Below are 15,293 nucleotides of genomic sequence, written 5' to 3'. Positions count from 1 at the left end.
CCTCCAGCCCCAGTGAGCCCGAAGGAGAGGCGCCACCCATCCCCGAGGAGGCAGATACCCCCTCCCTCGAAGAAGAGGAGCTGGCCGGGCTGTTCCCCCAGGACCCGGAGGAGCCCATCTTACCCGGGCCCCTCACAGGGAGGTTTGGGACGGCCCAGTTGGAGGACCCCAACCTAGCCCACGCCCTTCGGCAGGTGGCCGCCGTAGACGGACGACCACTGGACGGGGTAAGAGACCTCCCTCCCACACATTTCTCCATTTATAACGGGCTCCTCTACCAGGTAGTAATAAAGGACGGGGCCCCCCTCAGGTTGTTACTGGTACCACGTCCTTTCATACCCTCTGTCCTCCAGTTAGCCCACTCCCATATCTTAGGGGCCCATCTAGGAGTGGAGAAAACCCTGGAAAGGGTGAGGGCCAGGTTCCACTGGCCCGGAATAAAAAAAGCCGTGGAGGATTACTGCCGGAGCTGCCCCGAATGTCAACAAGTGGCCCCACAACCCCATCACAGAAACCCGCTGGTGCCCCTGCCGATCATCACCGTCCCCTTCAGCAGGATCGGGATGGACCTAGTGGGGCCCCTACCCAAGACCAACCGGGGACACAGGTACATCCTGGTGATAGTGGATTACGCCACCCGGTATCCCGAAGCCATTCCCCTACGCTCTATGGCCACCAAGGGCATTGCAAGGGAGCTGGTGATGTTGTTTTCCAGGGTCGGAATACCGGAGGAGATTCTCACCGACCAAGGAACCCCGTTCATGTCTAGGATCATGAAGGATCTGTGTGGCATGCTGAAGGTGACCCAACTGAGGACGTCGGTGTATCACCCCCAAACGGACGGACTAGTAGAACGATTCAACCAGACACTGAAGAAAATGTTGAAAAAAACCATGGACCAGGACGGGAAGAATTGGGACCAACTGCTACCCTTCCTGATGTTCTCCATCAGAGAGGTGCCCCAGGCATCTACCGGATTCTCGCCCTTCGAGCTCCTGTACGGTCGACGACCCCGGGGGCTACTCGACCTGGCCAAAGAAGCCTGGGAACACCAACCCTCCCCCTACCGCACCATGGTGGACCACGTCGAGGAGATGAGGGTGAGGATGGCATCCCTCTGGCCCATCGTCCGAGAACACATGGCCGAGGCACAGGCGGCCCAAGCCCGCGTGTACAACCGGGGAACCCAACCCCGAGTGTTTAACCCAGGGGATCGGGTGTTGGTCCTGGTACCCACGGCGGAATGTAAGTTTCTAGCCCGATGGAGGGGGCCGTATGAAGTAATGGAGAAATTGGGGCCGGTAAACTACCGAGTCCGGCAACCAGGTCGGAGGCACCCGACGAAGGTTTATCATGTGAACCTGCTCAAGAAATGGGTGCGTAGGGATGCCATGCTCTGTTTCTCTCTCTCTACCCTCCCAGGAAAAACGGAGCCAGTCGAGGTACCCGTGGGAGAAGAGTTGACCCCCCGGCAGAAGCAGGACGTCCGGGAAATGGTGGATCGGTTCCGGGACGTGTTCTCCCCGGACCCCGGATACACCACACTGGTGCAACACCGGATAATCACCGAGCCCGGGAAGAAGGTGAAGCTAAGGCCGTACCGCATCCCCGAAGCCCGCCGGGGGGCGATAGAGAGGGAGGTACAGAGTATGCTGGAGGCCGACATCATCGAACCCTCGACGAGCGAGTGGTGCAGCCCTATAGTGTTGGTTCCGAAACCCGATGGCTCGGTCAGGTTCTGCAATGACTTTAGGCAGCTCAACGCCATCTCAAAATTCGATGCCTACCCGATGCCCCGGGTGGACGAGATGATAGAGCGCATCGGGAGGGCCAGATACATCACCACCCTCGACTTGACTAAAGGCTACTGGCAAGTGGCAGTAGCCCCCGAAGACAGGGAAAAAACGGCCTTCACTACGCCCATGGGACTGTACCACTATAAGAGGCTGCCGTTCGGTCTCCACGGAGCCCCCCCCACGTACCAGAGACTGATGGACCAGGTACTACGTCCCCATCGAGAATACGCGGCAGCCTATCTGGACGACATCGTCGTGCACGGGGAGGAATGGGGGGCTCACCTCCAAAGACTGGAAGCCGTCCTGAAAGCTCTGCGAGGGGCGGGGCTGACAGCCAACCCCAAGAAATGTCGCCTCGGCCTCCGGGAAGCTGACTACCTGGGGTACACCATCGGCCGCGGCTGCGTCAAGCCCCAGGTAGGGAAAGTCGAGGCGATCCGGGAATGGCCCCGCCCCCGCACAAAGAAACAGGTACGAGCATTCATTGGGCTAGCTAGCTACTATCGACGGTTTGTTCCCCAGTTCTCTGCTCTTGCAGCACCCCTGACGGACCTAACAAAAAACCGGCTGCCAGATCGGATCGTATGGACGGCAGAGACCGAGGACGCCTTCGAGAAGCTGAAGGAAGTACTCTGTTCTGAACCAGTGCTGGTGACCCCGGACTTTACGCAACCATTGGTGGTACAGACAGATGCCTCCGAGACCGGGGTGGGTGCCGTCCTGTCCCAGCTGAGGGATGGAGAGGAGCACCCGATCACATACGTAAGCAGAAAATTATTACCGAGAGAAACGAGATACGCCACGGTCGAGAAGGAGTGTTTGGCCATCAAATGGGCTCTGGGGGAGTTGAAATATTATCTGCTGGGACGACACTTTACCCTGGTCACGGACCACGCCCCCCTGGTATGGATGTCCCGTTCAAAAGACAATAACGCCCGGGTCACACGCTGGTTTTTATCCCTTCAACCATATGCTTTCTCTGTTGTCCACAGATCCGGGGCCGCTCATGGAAACGCGGACGCCCTGTCTAGACGGGACGCCCTAGGTTCCTGGAGCAGTCCTCCCCCCAGGTCGGATTTAAGGGGGGGGGTATGTGGCAGCCGGAGGGGCAACCTCAGAGGAGAAGTGGTAGAGGGACGATATTGCCGGACATGGAGGCGGAGCCCCATGTCAGGGAGTGGAAAAGAGCGCCAAACCACCATCAGCCCAAACAAGCAACACCTGAGGAGGAGAGCCGAGGGAGCGACCACACCCTATCGGAGGAGGAGGAGGGGACTATAAAAGGGCCCCGGACACAGGAAACTAGGAGAGAGAGTAGGAGTGGAAAGAGACGGAGACACAGCAAACGCATTGGAGACAACTGGCTTACCCCTTGATCACCCTGGAACGTCTGACTACCCGCCCGGCTCCCGACCCCTGCCTGTACGACTACCCTGCTCCTGCCCGCGCCCTGGACCGTATGAGGAATACCCGTTGTGCACCGAACCGTGGAAGTGAACCCCGACCATCCCTCTGGAAAGCGGACAGTGTATTGTTGAGTGTCTATCCTACCTCTATCCACTCTCTATCTTCAGTAAAAACCTCACTTGCACCATTTATCTACCGACTGGTTGTGTTTATTGGTCCGTGTTGTCGTGAAACCCCCTTGCCACCCCGGGGGCTGTCACAATACATATGTATATATATACATATGTATATATACATACATATGTATATACATATATATGTATATGGTGCCGGCCCTTCAGGCCTGAAGATCTTTAGAGTTTTTCACCTCCAGCCTCTCACAGTGCGTCAGAGACATCCAAACACGGTGAGGCTGCAGCAGGTCGACTCAGACGTTGTTGCCAGGACAGCCAACACTAATGAGTGGTGTTTGAGTGGAGCCAGCAGAATCCTCACAGGACGGCCATTACTGCAGCAGAGAGAGGAGAAACCTCGGAGGGCTTCTGACAGTCAACAAGCTGAGCATCTCTTCTGCAGAGCTCACACTTCAGCTTCTCTAAATAACACACACTGAACACATATTGTCATTTAGAGCCTTTGCCTGTTCTGCAAACTTTGGGGTGTTCTTTTTTTGTGCCAGATTGCTGATGAAACTGCTTTAGAGTCATATTTGATTTGGCTATTTAAAGTTGAACGATGCAGGACAAGAGGACTGCGTCAGAATTAAGCTGCACGTGCAAAACGTCTCATATTTTGAGAAGGTGTCACATGTGAAAAAGTGCACCGCTGAGCAGTAAGTCAGAAGTTTGCAAGTGACTTTATGAATAATTTGCTTCAACGTATAGAACTTGCGGTGCATTTTTCTTGCAGTATATGATTGAAGATATGAGGATCATGAACTGCACATCTACAAATTCTCAGTTGAAGTTTTTAAACTCCATCAATTGTGCAAAAGCCTTCAGCTCATGGGATCCTGTAGAAACTCTGGAACCCACAAGCCAACGAGAAACAGCCGAGTCAGCGCCGGGCAGCCAAGAAAAACAAGTGGACTTTGTGAATGACCGATAACGGGACCTGGGTGCAATTACAGGGCGGCCTCTGTCAGTGAAGGTTGAGACGTTTGATGAGGGCAGAAATATCTCTGTTGTTTGTCATAACTGGATGAAATATTGTTGGCACGCTGAGCAGAGTGGAGCGTTTTTTGATGGTTTTTCTGAGACTGAACGCACGTTTCACTGAACAGTGATGAAGTTATTAAATCTGACATGTTCAACGAGTAACTGCTCAGAGGTTTAACGTTTCTGACAATGCTGCCGATAAATTCCCTGAACGTTTAAAAGTTTGAGATTTATCTGGAACTGGTTTGTCTAACAGACGTCTCCCGTCTCTGTTTCCTTGTTGCAGATGAACCCGATGAGGCCCAGTCAGCTGATGACCGCTCCACCCTCCTCTCGTTGCTCTCCATCTCGGGGCCAGTGAGGCTGAGGAGGTTCCCCTTCGGCCCGCCTCGTTTCGTCACCATTTCCTCTCCGACTCTGTCCCCCACAAGTGTTTCAAAGCTGTTTCTCCAACGCTTTTTCCAGAAACTCAGACTGTTTTCCAAAGCAGAAGCAGCACAGCCCTCCCAGACTGAGGTGATGGGAAGCGTGCGAGCCAGCCACTACAGCATTGTGTCATCAGAGGAGGACGGCATGAAGCTCGCCACAATGGCGGTGCCCAGCGGCTACGGGAACGGCAAGAGCAAAGTGCACACGAGGCACCAACCACAGAGCCGGTTCGTAAAGAAAGACGGCCACTGCAACGTGCAGTTCATCAACGTGAGCGAGAAGGGCCAGCGGTACTTGGCCGACATCTTCACCACCTGCGTGGACATCCGCTGGCGGTGGATGTTCATCATCTTCTGCCTCGCCTTCCTCCTGTCGTGGCTGTTCTTCGGCTGCATCTTCTGGCTGGTGGCCATCTTCTACGGGGACTTGAAGAACAACCCTCAGAAGTGCGTCTCCAACGTGAGCAGCTTCACCTCCGCCTTCCTGTTCTCCATCGAGACTCAAACCACCATCGGCTACGGCTACAGATACGTGACGGACGAGTGCCCGGTCGCCGTCTTCATGGTGGTTTTCCAAAGCATAGTGGGCTGCATCATTGACGCCTTCATCATTGGCGCCGTCATGGCAAAGATGGCAAAACCCAAGAAGAGGAACGAGACTTTGGTTTTTAGCCACAACGCCACGGTGGCCATGAGGGACAACAAGCTCTGCCTGATGTGGCGCGTGGGCAACTTAAGGAAGAGCCACTTGGTCGAGGCGCATGTGCGGGCGCAGCTTCTGAAATCCCGGACGACGGCAGAGGGAGAGTACATCCCTCTGGATCAGATGGACATCGATGTGGGTTTCGACAGCGGAGTCGACCGCATCTTCCTGGTCTCCCCCATCACCATCGTCCACGAGATCGACGAGGACAGCCCCTTCTACGACATGAGCAAACAGGACCTGGAGACCACCGAGTTTGAAATCGTGGTCATCCTAGAGGGCATGGTCGAGGCGACCGCCATGACCACGCAGTGCCGCAGCTCCTACGTCGCCGGTGAGATCCTCTGGGGCCATCGGTTCGACCCGGTGCTCTTCGAGGAGAAGAACTACTACAAGGTGGACTACTCCCGCTTCCATAAGACATACGAGGTGCCGAGCACCCCGCTGTGCAGCGCCAGAGATCTCGCGGAGAAAAAATACATTCTAACGAACTCCAACTCCTTCTGCTACGAGAACGAGATGGCGCTGGAGAACAAGGAGGACACGGACGAAGGCAACGGGGGCAGCGTTGGGCCCGACGGCACCCAGACGGACAACATCTCGGAGACCGAACACATTCAGGCCACGGTGCCGCTAGAGCCACGGCCTCTGAGACGAGAGTCCGAAATATGACTGTTCAGAGCTCAGACCTCCCGTGGGGGATTTTCATAAAAATCACCTCTCTGCTCCGGGTGGCACAATGAGCCGAGCCTTATGGGTAGAGGACAAGCCGAACGGTACTGCTGTGTGTGTGGGGGTGGGGGTGGGGGGGGCAAAGGTTTAGGACTTTGTATGCAAGAGTCTGTTTGATTGCGTACAGCACGACAAAACACTGCACTATGAACACGTGCATAGTGCAGGAAGAATTCTCCACAAAGGGTCTGGTGACGGAGAGGAAAGGAGCTTGTTGAGGAAAAATGGCAGGCATGTCTCAGTTTGTCTGTCCGGCATGAACAAGACGCTTTCACAAAAAGGTGTTTTTTAATTTTTATAGTTAGAATATGTCCTCAAGTGCTGCTAGAAAAAAACAAGTTCAACTTTGTGCCTTCTGGTAGAACCAAAGAGAACACGAAATGGTCGATGTCTGGAACAAAGAAGGTACACGTAGAGTATTTGTTCACGAGCTGGTCTCACAGAAGTCTGAATAAACTGCACCAAAACATTTCTGTACGCAAAGAAGTAGACGAGTCTGGCTTCGTCTGACAGCGCTGAGATTTCTGATCTGTTCATTGCTGGTCAGACCGATAGAAACATGCCTGCTCATGTCGAGTATTAACGGCATCAAACTGACAGAAGAATCATTAATTTAAACGGAGACCGGGGTAATAAGAGAATCTGAATGTTCTTAAAAGTGCTGCTATGATGTTGCTTCTTTTTGTTTTTTACGATTGATAGAAAAATACCAGAGTATTATTATCATAGTTATGTGTTTCTTAAAAACAACACCTGCTTAGATTTGGTACAGAGAAGTAGAATGTTTAGGTTTGTTTTTCAAGAATGTGTGTACAGTTTTTATTTTTTTTATACGTCTTTATCTCGAGCCACTTCATCAAGCCTTCATCTGGAAGAGAGGGGAAGTGAAGATGTACAAATCAGCCCAAGTGGCAAAGGCTTTACTGCAGAGGACGGTAAACAGGAAGCACTGGTTCTGTTGGGTTTGCTGAACTAAAACAAAGACTCACCGACGTTTTGGAAGATTTTTAGTCGTCAACTTAAACCACAAAGTTGATTTTTAAACTTACTTTTCATTTTGATTGGGAGTTTTGATTGGAGATTGTAAGAAATATTTTCAAAGCCACGGTCCCTCTTCAGACACGTTGAGTTCCCTGTTGAACTGCCTTTGTTTTACTTGAGGAAGGAAGATTTAGAAAGCCAAATGTACTGTAACCGGCGTTTGAAGGCGACCGCACAAGAGTTTGCATCAATACAAATGAATATCCTTTATCTTGTGTATGACTGAAGGCCGTGCATGTGTAATGCCTCCCTGTTGCAGTTCTTTTGTATCAGTCTTCCAAATGTACTGCAAACACCACGGAATGTACAGATTTTTGTATTAATATTAATATTAAACTGTTCTTTTTTCAATAAAATGTCAGTGGACAGTCTGAATCATGCTGTGTGGCTTTGGATCAGAGGCAGAAACGTTTTCAAACATCTTGTTTTTATTCTACAAAAACAGTTTTAGATGATAGAATATTTGTGAATCTTACTGTAACACTACAACGTGGAACAGTAACTCAGTACATGTACTCTGTTACGTATGAGGTACTGCATGCTACTTTGAACTTAAATGTTGCACTTTTTACTTCACTACATTTAGTTGAAATATTTACTTCAAACAATACTTTATATTCAAAATGTAATCAACTTAAAATCGACGTACTGCAGTATCTCAGTGTGGCACTTAAAAACATGAACATATTTATATAAAGGATTATAAAAGTCTTTAATTGAGTAATAAGAGCAAAGCAAGTTTATTTTTGGTAACTAGTAACAGCAGCAAAATGTTCTCACAAGCACGACTTATAAAGATCAGCGCTCGGTTAAAACTGGACTCGTGCTTTTATCTCATCACAGGAAAGAATCAAAGAATCTTATGGATGTATTTTCAACGTTTTGACGATAAAACATTGAGAAATGTCTCCTTCCTTCAGACACATCGGAGGCCTGAACACCTCCAGCTGCAGGACGGATTAAAAGCTGCTTCTCGTTGCATACATTGTTCTCATCCATCGTCTTTAAAATGTCCATTCAGTCACGAGTGGGAATCAAATCAGACAAAGAAACCCGATGAATACTAACTTTACTGTCCTTAGTTTAAATGTAGGATATGCACAGGAAATATATCGGATGACTCATCCGACAATACGAAGCCAAACTGCTGCCAATGGTCCGCAAATAAACAGAGAAGAAGAAGAAGACGACGGTGTTGCTTGTTGGATGTGTGGTTGCTGTCCATGGTGCTGATCAAACAACCGTCACCGTGTCGCTGTTTTAGTGACTTTGGTTTGAACTAATAACCGACTTTGGCCTCAGACTGTAAAAGAACGACTGATTGGTTTAAAACAAAATGATCATCTTGGCTATGCACGGGACTTCTGACTGCCCAATGTTGTTCATGGTGACAGTGGTGTGGGTAGATATTATATATATATATATATATATATATATATATATATATATATATATATATATTAGGGGTGTAACGGTTCACAAAACTCACGGTTGGGTACGATACAGTGGAGCCACGGTTCGGTACGTTTCGGTACAGTAGAAAACTATAAATGCAGAGAAATGTACTTGATTTTAAAATATATTTATTCATTACAACTAACATCATAAAGTTATTCTTTGACTTTGAACAATGATGAACTATACCTGAGTGACTCATCTTCTGGGGTGTCTTCTTAGCAACACAGAAGCATAAAAAACAAAAACTGCTCCTTAATGTTATGTAGTATTGTTACTTACATATATATATATATATATATATATATATATATATATATATATATATATATATATATATATATATATATATATATATGCTACAGACAATGAGAGCGCAAGACACGTGTCAGGAGGAAACTGGGGGCAGAGGTCGCCTTTTACACGCTAGGAGTTATATTTTGACCTTTTTATTTACAACTCAAAGGAACTTTTATTTTTTACTTTTAAAGCACTTTGTTCTATACATTTTTTTTTGAATGTCGTGATGCATCAAATTCATTATTATTCAGTGAATTCTGCATATTGTCTCATGAATTGTGTGTGGGCACTTTTTCTGCTGACAAAATGTGCTTGAATTATAAAAGACAAAGAATTCAGAAAAATGTAAACACAAAACCTGGAGGAAAATTTTCATTTAATTAAATTTCATATGTCCTTAAACTTTACCTCCCGCAGCTCAACGCTTCTCTACAACGCCACATTGGAAAATCCCTTGATTCACCATTAAGGAAGACTGACAGGAATGTCAACTCACGGAGTCAGGACTCCCGCTTGTGTGTGTGTGTGTGTGTGTGTTCCATTCATCTGACATAAAGCAGTTGCCGTCTCTGATTCATCTCCATCATTTTTGAAACGGGAAGAGAGAGAAAATGAGTCAGGGTTGTTTCAGCTGCTCATTATTATAATAATCAGGATCTGCGTTTCATCATATTTCCTCCGTTGGACACAATTTAATAATCACGTTTAATGCTTTGAACCGCGACAGAGGATTCAGTGCAGGATTAAATATAAAATACAACAAATAAATAACCTGGTTTTTTTATTTTCTGGAAAACAAAAGCGTTTTTTTGGCACCAGTTTGCTGTGAAGGACGACGTTGGTGGGAAAGCAAGGAGTTAGTTTCCGGTCTCACCATTTAATATCGCATTTATTTATTGAATTATTAATTTGAAGTTGCGACCAGGAAAGGCACATTGAAGTGACTTCCTGTAGTGGCACATTGTTAGGCGCTGTGCAGCTCTGTCGGTGAACGAGGGTGTGCTTCTATTGTGCAGCTCTGTTTATGAAAACAATAACTCTGTATACCAGTGGAGTAAACATCCAGAGGTAAATGTTAGGCCTGTATTCCTGTGGAAACCTCCGAGATATCGAGTATCCAAACGTTTTTTTTAAGGCTATTTATTTGTGTTTTCTACCACGGCTGACTTTCACAGCTACAGCTGTAACGTGGAAACAACAATGGAGGAGTAAAGATCTCGGAACCTGCAACACAAACACCGTCCGTGCTCCTGAACTAGAACCGGAAACCGCCGGCTTTCAGCGAGGCTTCTGGGAACCCGGCGTTCAAACGGGCTCAGCTCGGGTCCAGACCTGTGATCCTTGGTGGGTCTTGTCCTCAGTCCTCCTGCTTCACACGGACCCCCGCTCGGCCAGACTAAACCAGGTACGTGAATGCAGCATCAAAGGAATCGAGAGGCCACTTTACCCAGTTATCACGTAGTCAGCTCTCACTAAATGGGAAGTTAATTTCAACGCCATTCTTGCTTTTTCCCGCCATGTATTCTTCCGAGTGCATGTAAACACATAAGCGTGAATACGATGTGCTCAGAATGAAAGTGACGTTGATTACAAAGTGAGAAAGTCAACTCATACAAACACAGGACTTTCAATCAGGAGACCGGGGTTCATGTCCCAGAGCGTCATTTCAAAGTGAACCTGTTTTCTGTGTAGATCAGGAAATTCAAATTCCCAAAGCAATGTCAGAATATTCATGATGATATTTTCAGAGCCGGCTTCAAACTGTCAATCTGACAAAGATTTCTTTCCCTTTACTTACTGCTTTCTGATGAATGATACCAAGACTACCTCCTCATTTGCAAGTGGCTTCATAATTACAAGTGTTAAGTGTAAAAATAAATGTTTTGTCTATAACACACACACAGAATGGGCCTGTTTGCTGCTCAAACAAACCAATACAAATGCAACAAATATGCAGCAGATATGTCGGTTATTATGAACAATGCGACAATATGAAAGGAAGTAATTACTTTCAACAATACTAATCATAATGATGATAATAAGGAGTAGGTCACTGTGTATCTCAGCTACACAGGCCTAGCGGAGAGACGGTGGAATTTCCCGAGGGGCCGGCCATCGAGTGGACCTCGAACGCCTCGCTGCGTCTCACTGGAGCTGCTGTCGACTCTTTGAAGTGACGCCAAACTCCTGATTGTTTTCTCCTGAACCGTAACCTCTTTTGCGTTCGCTGATCGTCTCGTCATCGTCTCATCTTTCGCCGTAGAAGTCTGCTTGAATTGGCGGTGGCATTATTTGGCTAAATCCAGAGTGGATGGATGGGTGCCAATGTCAAAGGATGCTCATGGAGCGTGAAGAGAATGAAGAAGAGCGAAATATAAAGATTATTTTCACTGTCAATGAATCTGTCGATCATTTTCTCTCATCATTGATTCGTTGTTTGGTCTATAACATGTCAGAAAATGGTGAAAAATGTTGAGTAGTGTTTCCCAAAAGTCCAAGAAACGTCCTCAAATGTCTTGTTTTGTCCACAACTCAAAAGATATTCACTGTCTCAGAGGAAAGAAATCTGAAAATAATCACATTTAAGAAGCTGGACTCAAAGAATTCTGACTTTTTCTCTTGAAACATAACTCAAACTGATTATAAAAGTATAAAAAGTATAAAAAATTGTTGCCAATTAATTTAGTAGTTAAAGAAGCACAAAACTTACAGAGGAATTATAATTCCCGTATATAATGTATATAGTATCATAACATTATCAGATCCAGCTAATAGAGTCACTATCGGCCCGTTCAGCGCACAGATTAGCCTTTTGACAGACGAGAGGGAATTCAAAGAAACATGTTGGGACGCAAAGCTGAGGATTTGTTCGGAGCCCCGTGAGACTGAACCCGTCTCTGAACGCTGCCGCATGTGTGAGAGCTTTGGTCATTAAAGGAGTGAAAACACATCCTCGAGCTTCAAATCAGGCTGAGTTCAGAGCCGTTGTCTAAAAATAAAAAAACTGATTTCAGCTCGACGTCTACATGCAACTTGTGAGATGTCCTGAAGTAACAAAATAGACGCAGTTCCAGAGGGCTTTTGATTTTGAGACACTTTTGCATGACATTAAATGAACTGGAAGTGTTAACAGCGATCCGTCTGCTTCCCCTGGTGAAGAATGCAGCAGTGGGGACTCTGTGGACTCACAATAAAAGGTTTCAGAGTCAAAAGCGCCAGTTTGTTCAACAGATTCCAATTGTGATCCTCCTATTATCTTATTATCCGCCCATCAAAACGGCCACCAGAATGTCAGGTTGGCAAAAAAAAAAAAAAAAAAGCCAAAGAATGTGAGCGATGTGATGCAGCTGTGTGACAGCGAGGCCGCTTTGGTCTTTTGTGGCGGACCACAACACTCACGTTACGGGTTAATACACCTCGAACAGAGGAATCTCTGCTGCCTCATCTCACTGATAACACACACACACACACACACACACACTGTAACGGCCAATTAGGAAGCGTTCCCATCACCATCATCATTACGAGACCGAATCGCTCTGTTAATTCGATCCGGCCTCACTCGGTCTTTTTATAGATCGTGACACGTTGGACAAATCATATCAGAGAGCAAAGCTTCCCTCTGAGGTCTGCAGAGCAGCATGAACACACACACTGTGACTTCATGTGGAGTCACAGTGTGTGTGTTCATGCTGCTCTAACGCTAACGCAGAGGCTCCGATAATGTCTGTCTGTCCTCCACCGTAGGCACAAATACCTCAACAACTATTGGATGGATTGTCATGCAATTGTGTACAGACAATCACATATGGGGTTTTTTCTCCTCATCAACATTTTGTAACCAAATACCTGAAGAACGAATAACATTCCCATCAGCCTCAGCTTTGTGTTTAGTGCTAATGAGCAATAATTAGCATGCTACCGCCTAAAAACTAAGATGGTGTCGATGGCAAACTTGCCTGCTTTGTCATTGTGAACATATTAGCATGCTGCACTTAGCATGTAGCTAAAAGCACATGTGCCTCAGAGCTGCAGACTTTCATAAGAATCTAAGAACTGTTGTTTCTCTATTTGTTCTCTGTTCACGTCCAACATATTCGACGAGGATATATATATATATATATATATATATATATATATATATATATATATATATATATATATAGTGTTTTCATTCAGTGGCAGGAAGTGAAGGCTTTCTCTTTTTCTTCCTGGAGCAGAAATAACCTCACCAGATTACTGCTGCAGGTCAAAACAGGAAGAAGAACATATGAAGATCGATTTGTGCAGAGTCGTGCTTATTGGATTAGTCGATGGACAGAACGACTCTGATCATTGATAAATTGGTCTTTGTTGGATTTATATCTCTGTAAACTTTTATCTCTTTGAGTATTTAGCTGTTGGTCTCACAAAAGAACACTCATTATTTTTTTTTACTGTCAAACCGATGAGTCAAACAAATAACTGATAGACTGATGAACTCATGAGCTGCAGCCTGAATTCAGAAGCTCGTGCATGGAGCAGATGATAAACCTCTGCGAGGTTCATTAAATACAAGCTGTTACTGTAACAGGCGCTTCATGTATGACGCGTTCGGAGGACAATCTCCCCAACAAAGTCAACAATTAGCATTGAAAACTCACTCCAGAGCTCCGTGCCGTTCATTCCCAGTCTGTCCGGAGGGCTCGTGGCTCTGTTAGCGCCGTGGTTTTAATCGCACAGGATGCAAGACATACAAAGACAAAGTCAATGATTAAATGGACACCACAGAAGCTCGGGATAAGGCTGCATTGCTGTGTGTGCCAGATATGTACAGACAAACAGAGACAAACAGAGAAGGATTAACTGTTCAGAGGGGGGGGGGCGTGCACTGGTCAGGGTGGTAACTGCTGAGGAGAGAAAACAACAGCTGTGGACAGGATGGGATTGTTTCTTTCTACTGGCAGAAGTCTGGCAAGCACTTCACTTCTCTCACCTTTTCTGAGAGCAGCCGCGTCCGGGATACATTACTCCAGCTGACCTCGAGGACCAGGACGGACGGTCCAATCACAGAGTAGAAATAAAGGCTTTTATTAAAAAAGATGCAGTCATGTTTCGGGCATTATGTAACATCGCGATGAAGGTGAAGGAAATTGAATTTGTGTTGCTCGGAGGACTGGAAAATTATAAGAGCAAAAGTCAACACAGACGCGTCTGTTCAGAAAGTGTTTCTGGTCTTATTATTATTATTATTATTATTATTATTAACAGAATAACTGTGAGGTCCAGAGTGAAGGCCTGGTCAGACTACAGACTGTAGACCAGGAAGTGGACGTAGCCATCGTGACATCACCCGTTTATAGACTGCAGTTTTGAAGCCTGCAGTTCGGCATTTTGTCCGTCGCCATCTTCCCTTTTTTGCAACCAGTAAACAGGAAGTGACCACATCTGGACTGAGGGGGAGTGACGTAGAGACGCCGTATACGTCTCTGGTAGAGACCTGTCAATCAGCGTGTAGCCCCGCCCTAAAGCATCCCCTGCTTTATGGTCTGTGTGACTCTAAATGGACCATAATGTACTAAATGAACATCATGCTGTATTGAAGAAGACTTGAAACAGATTTTGCAACCACAAAGACGAGCAAACAGCCGCACAAGTCGTCGTTTGCGCCGTCTCATGATCGACTTCTGCTTTGTGCCACTTTTGTGTGCGACCAAGCACCAACTGGGACTTTTAACGGAGAGAAGTGTCGCTATTGAGTTTTTAAAAAGTGACATTTTCAGTGATTTAAACGAAAAAGAGTTCTATTCATCTCCAGTGTGAAAATCTTGGCACTTGAAAGTGAAACAGTCCGTCTCGATAACCGCTGAGGTTCAGAGAGAACATGAGACTCGCTGTACTGTTGGATGAGTTGACTCTTGGAGCCAAGACTCGCAGCACCTGCTTCACTGTGTCAGCAGAGGAGAACATCATGCATCCTCTGTATCTCTGCACACACACACACACGCACGCACGCACGCACGCACGCACGCACGCACGCACGCACGCACGCACGCACTGCCCAGCTGTTGCTATGGACACACAGCATGAAGTGGGAGGACGCTAACAACCAACCACGTCAGCTCTGGGTCCACACTCCCCTGAGAGGAGGACCAGGTAGCATACGAGTACACCAGTTAAAAAAGGGAACAGAATGAAATCATGAATGTGTTCGTGGTTCATGCTCAGTGTGTCTGAGTTAAGCTCCCAGAAGACGGTGTGTGTGGGGAACAAGAAGATTTGGCTTCATAAAGAA

At 46.9% G+C, this 15,293-nt stretch overlaps 1 protein-coding gene across 2 annotated transcripts in view; it reads left to right on the top strand.

Annotated features, from left to right (window-relative positions):
- The window catches only part of kcnj2a (potassium inwardly rectifying channel subfamily J member 2a), a 15,305-nt gene extending 4,021 nt beyond the window's left edge, over positions 1-11,284 (top strand). Inside the window, exons 2-3 of one of the 2 annotated variants that reach the window (XR_013772957.1) lie at positions 10,195-10,424; positions 11,086-11,284. Coding sequence is in view for 1 of the 2 variants with exons in the window: in XM_079293307.1 (XP_079149433.1) it covers positions 4,880-6,163 (1,284 nt within the window). In the remaining variant the exon portion in view is untranslated. Of the gene's footprint in view, positions 1-4,646; positions 6,269-10,194; positions 10,425-11,085 lie in introns of those variants that run through there. The other variant, XM_079293307.1, reaches the window with a different exon arrangement.
- The last annotated feature ends 4,009 nt before the right edge of the window (positions 11,285-15,293 follow it).

Source organism: Melanostigma gelatinosum (genome assembly GCF_949748355.1).
Source record: "Melanostigma gelatinosum genome assembly, chromosome: 21".
In the NCBI taxonomy this organism is placed as follows: domain Eukaryota; kingdom Metazoa; phylum Chordata; class Actinopteri; order Perciformes; family Zoarcidae; genus Melanostigma; species Melanostigma gelatinosum.
The sequence above is the reverse complement of the archived record's forward strand: the minus strand, read 5'-3'. Positions and strand labels throughout refer to the sequence as shown.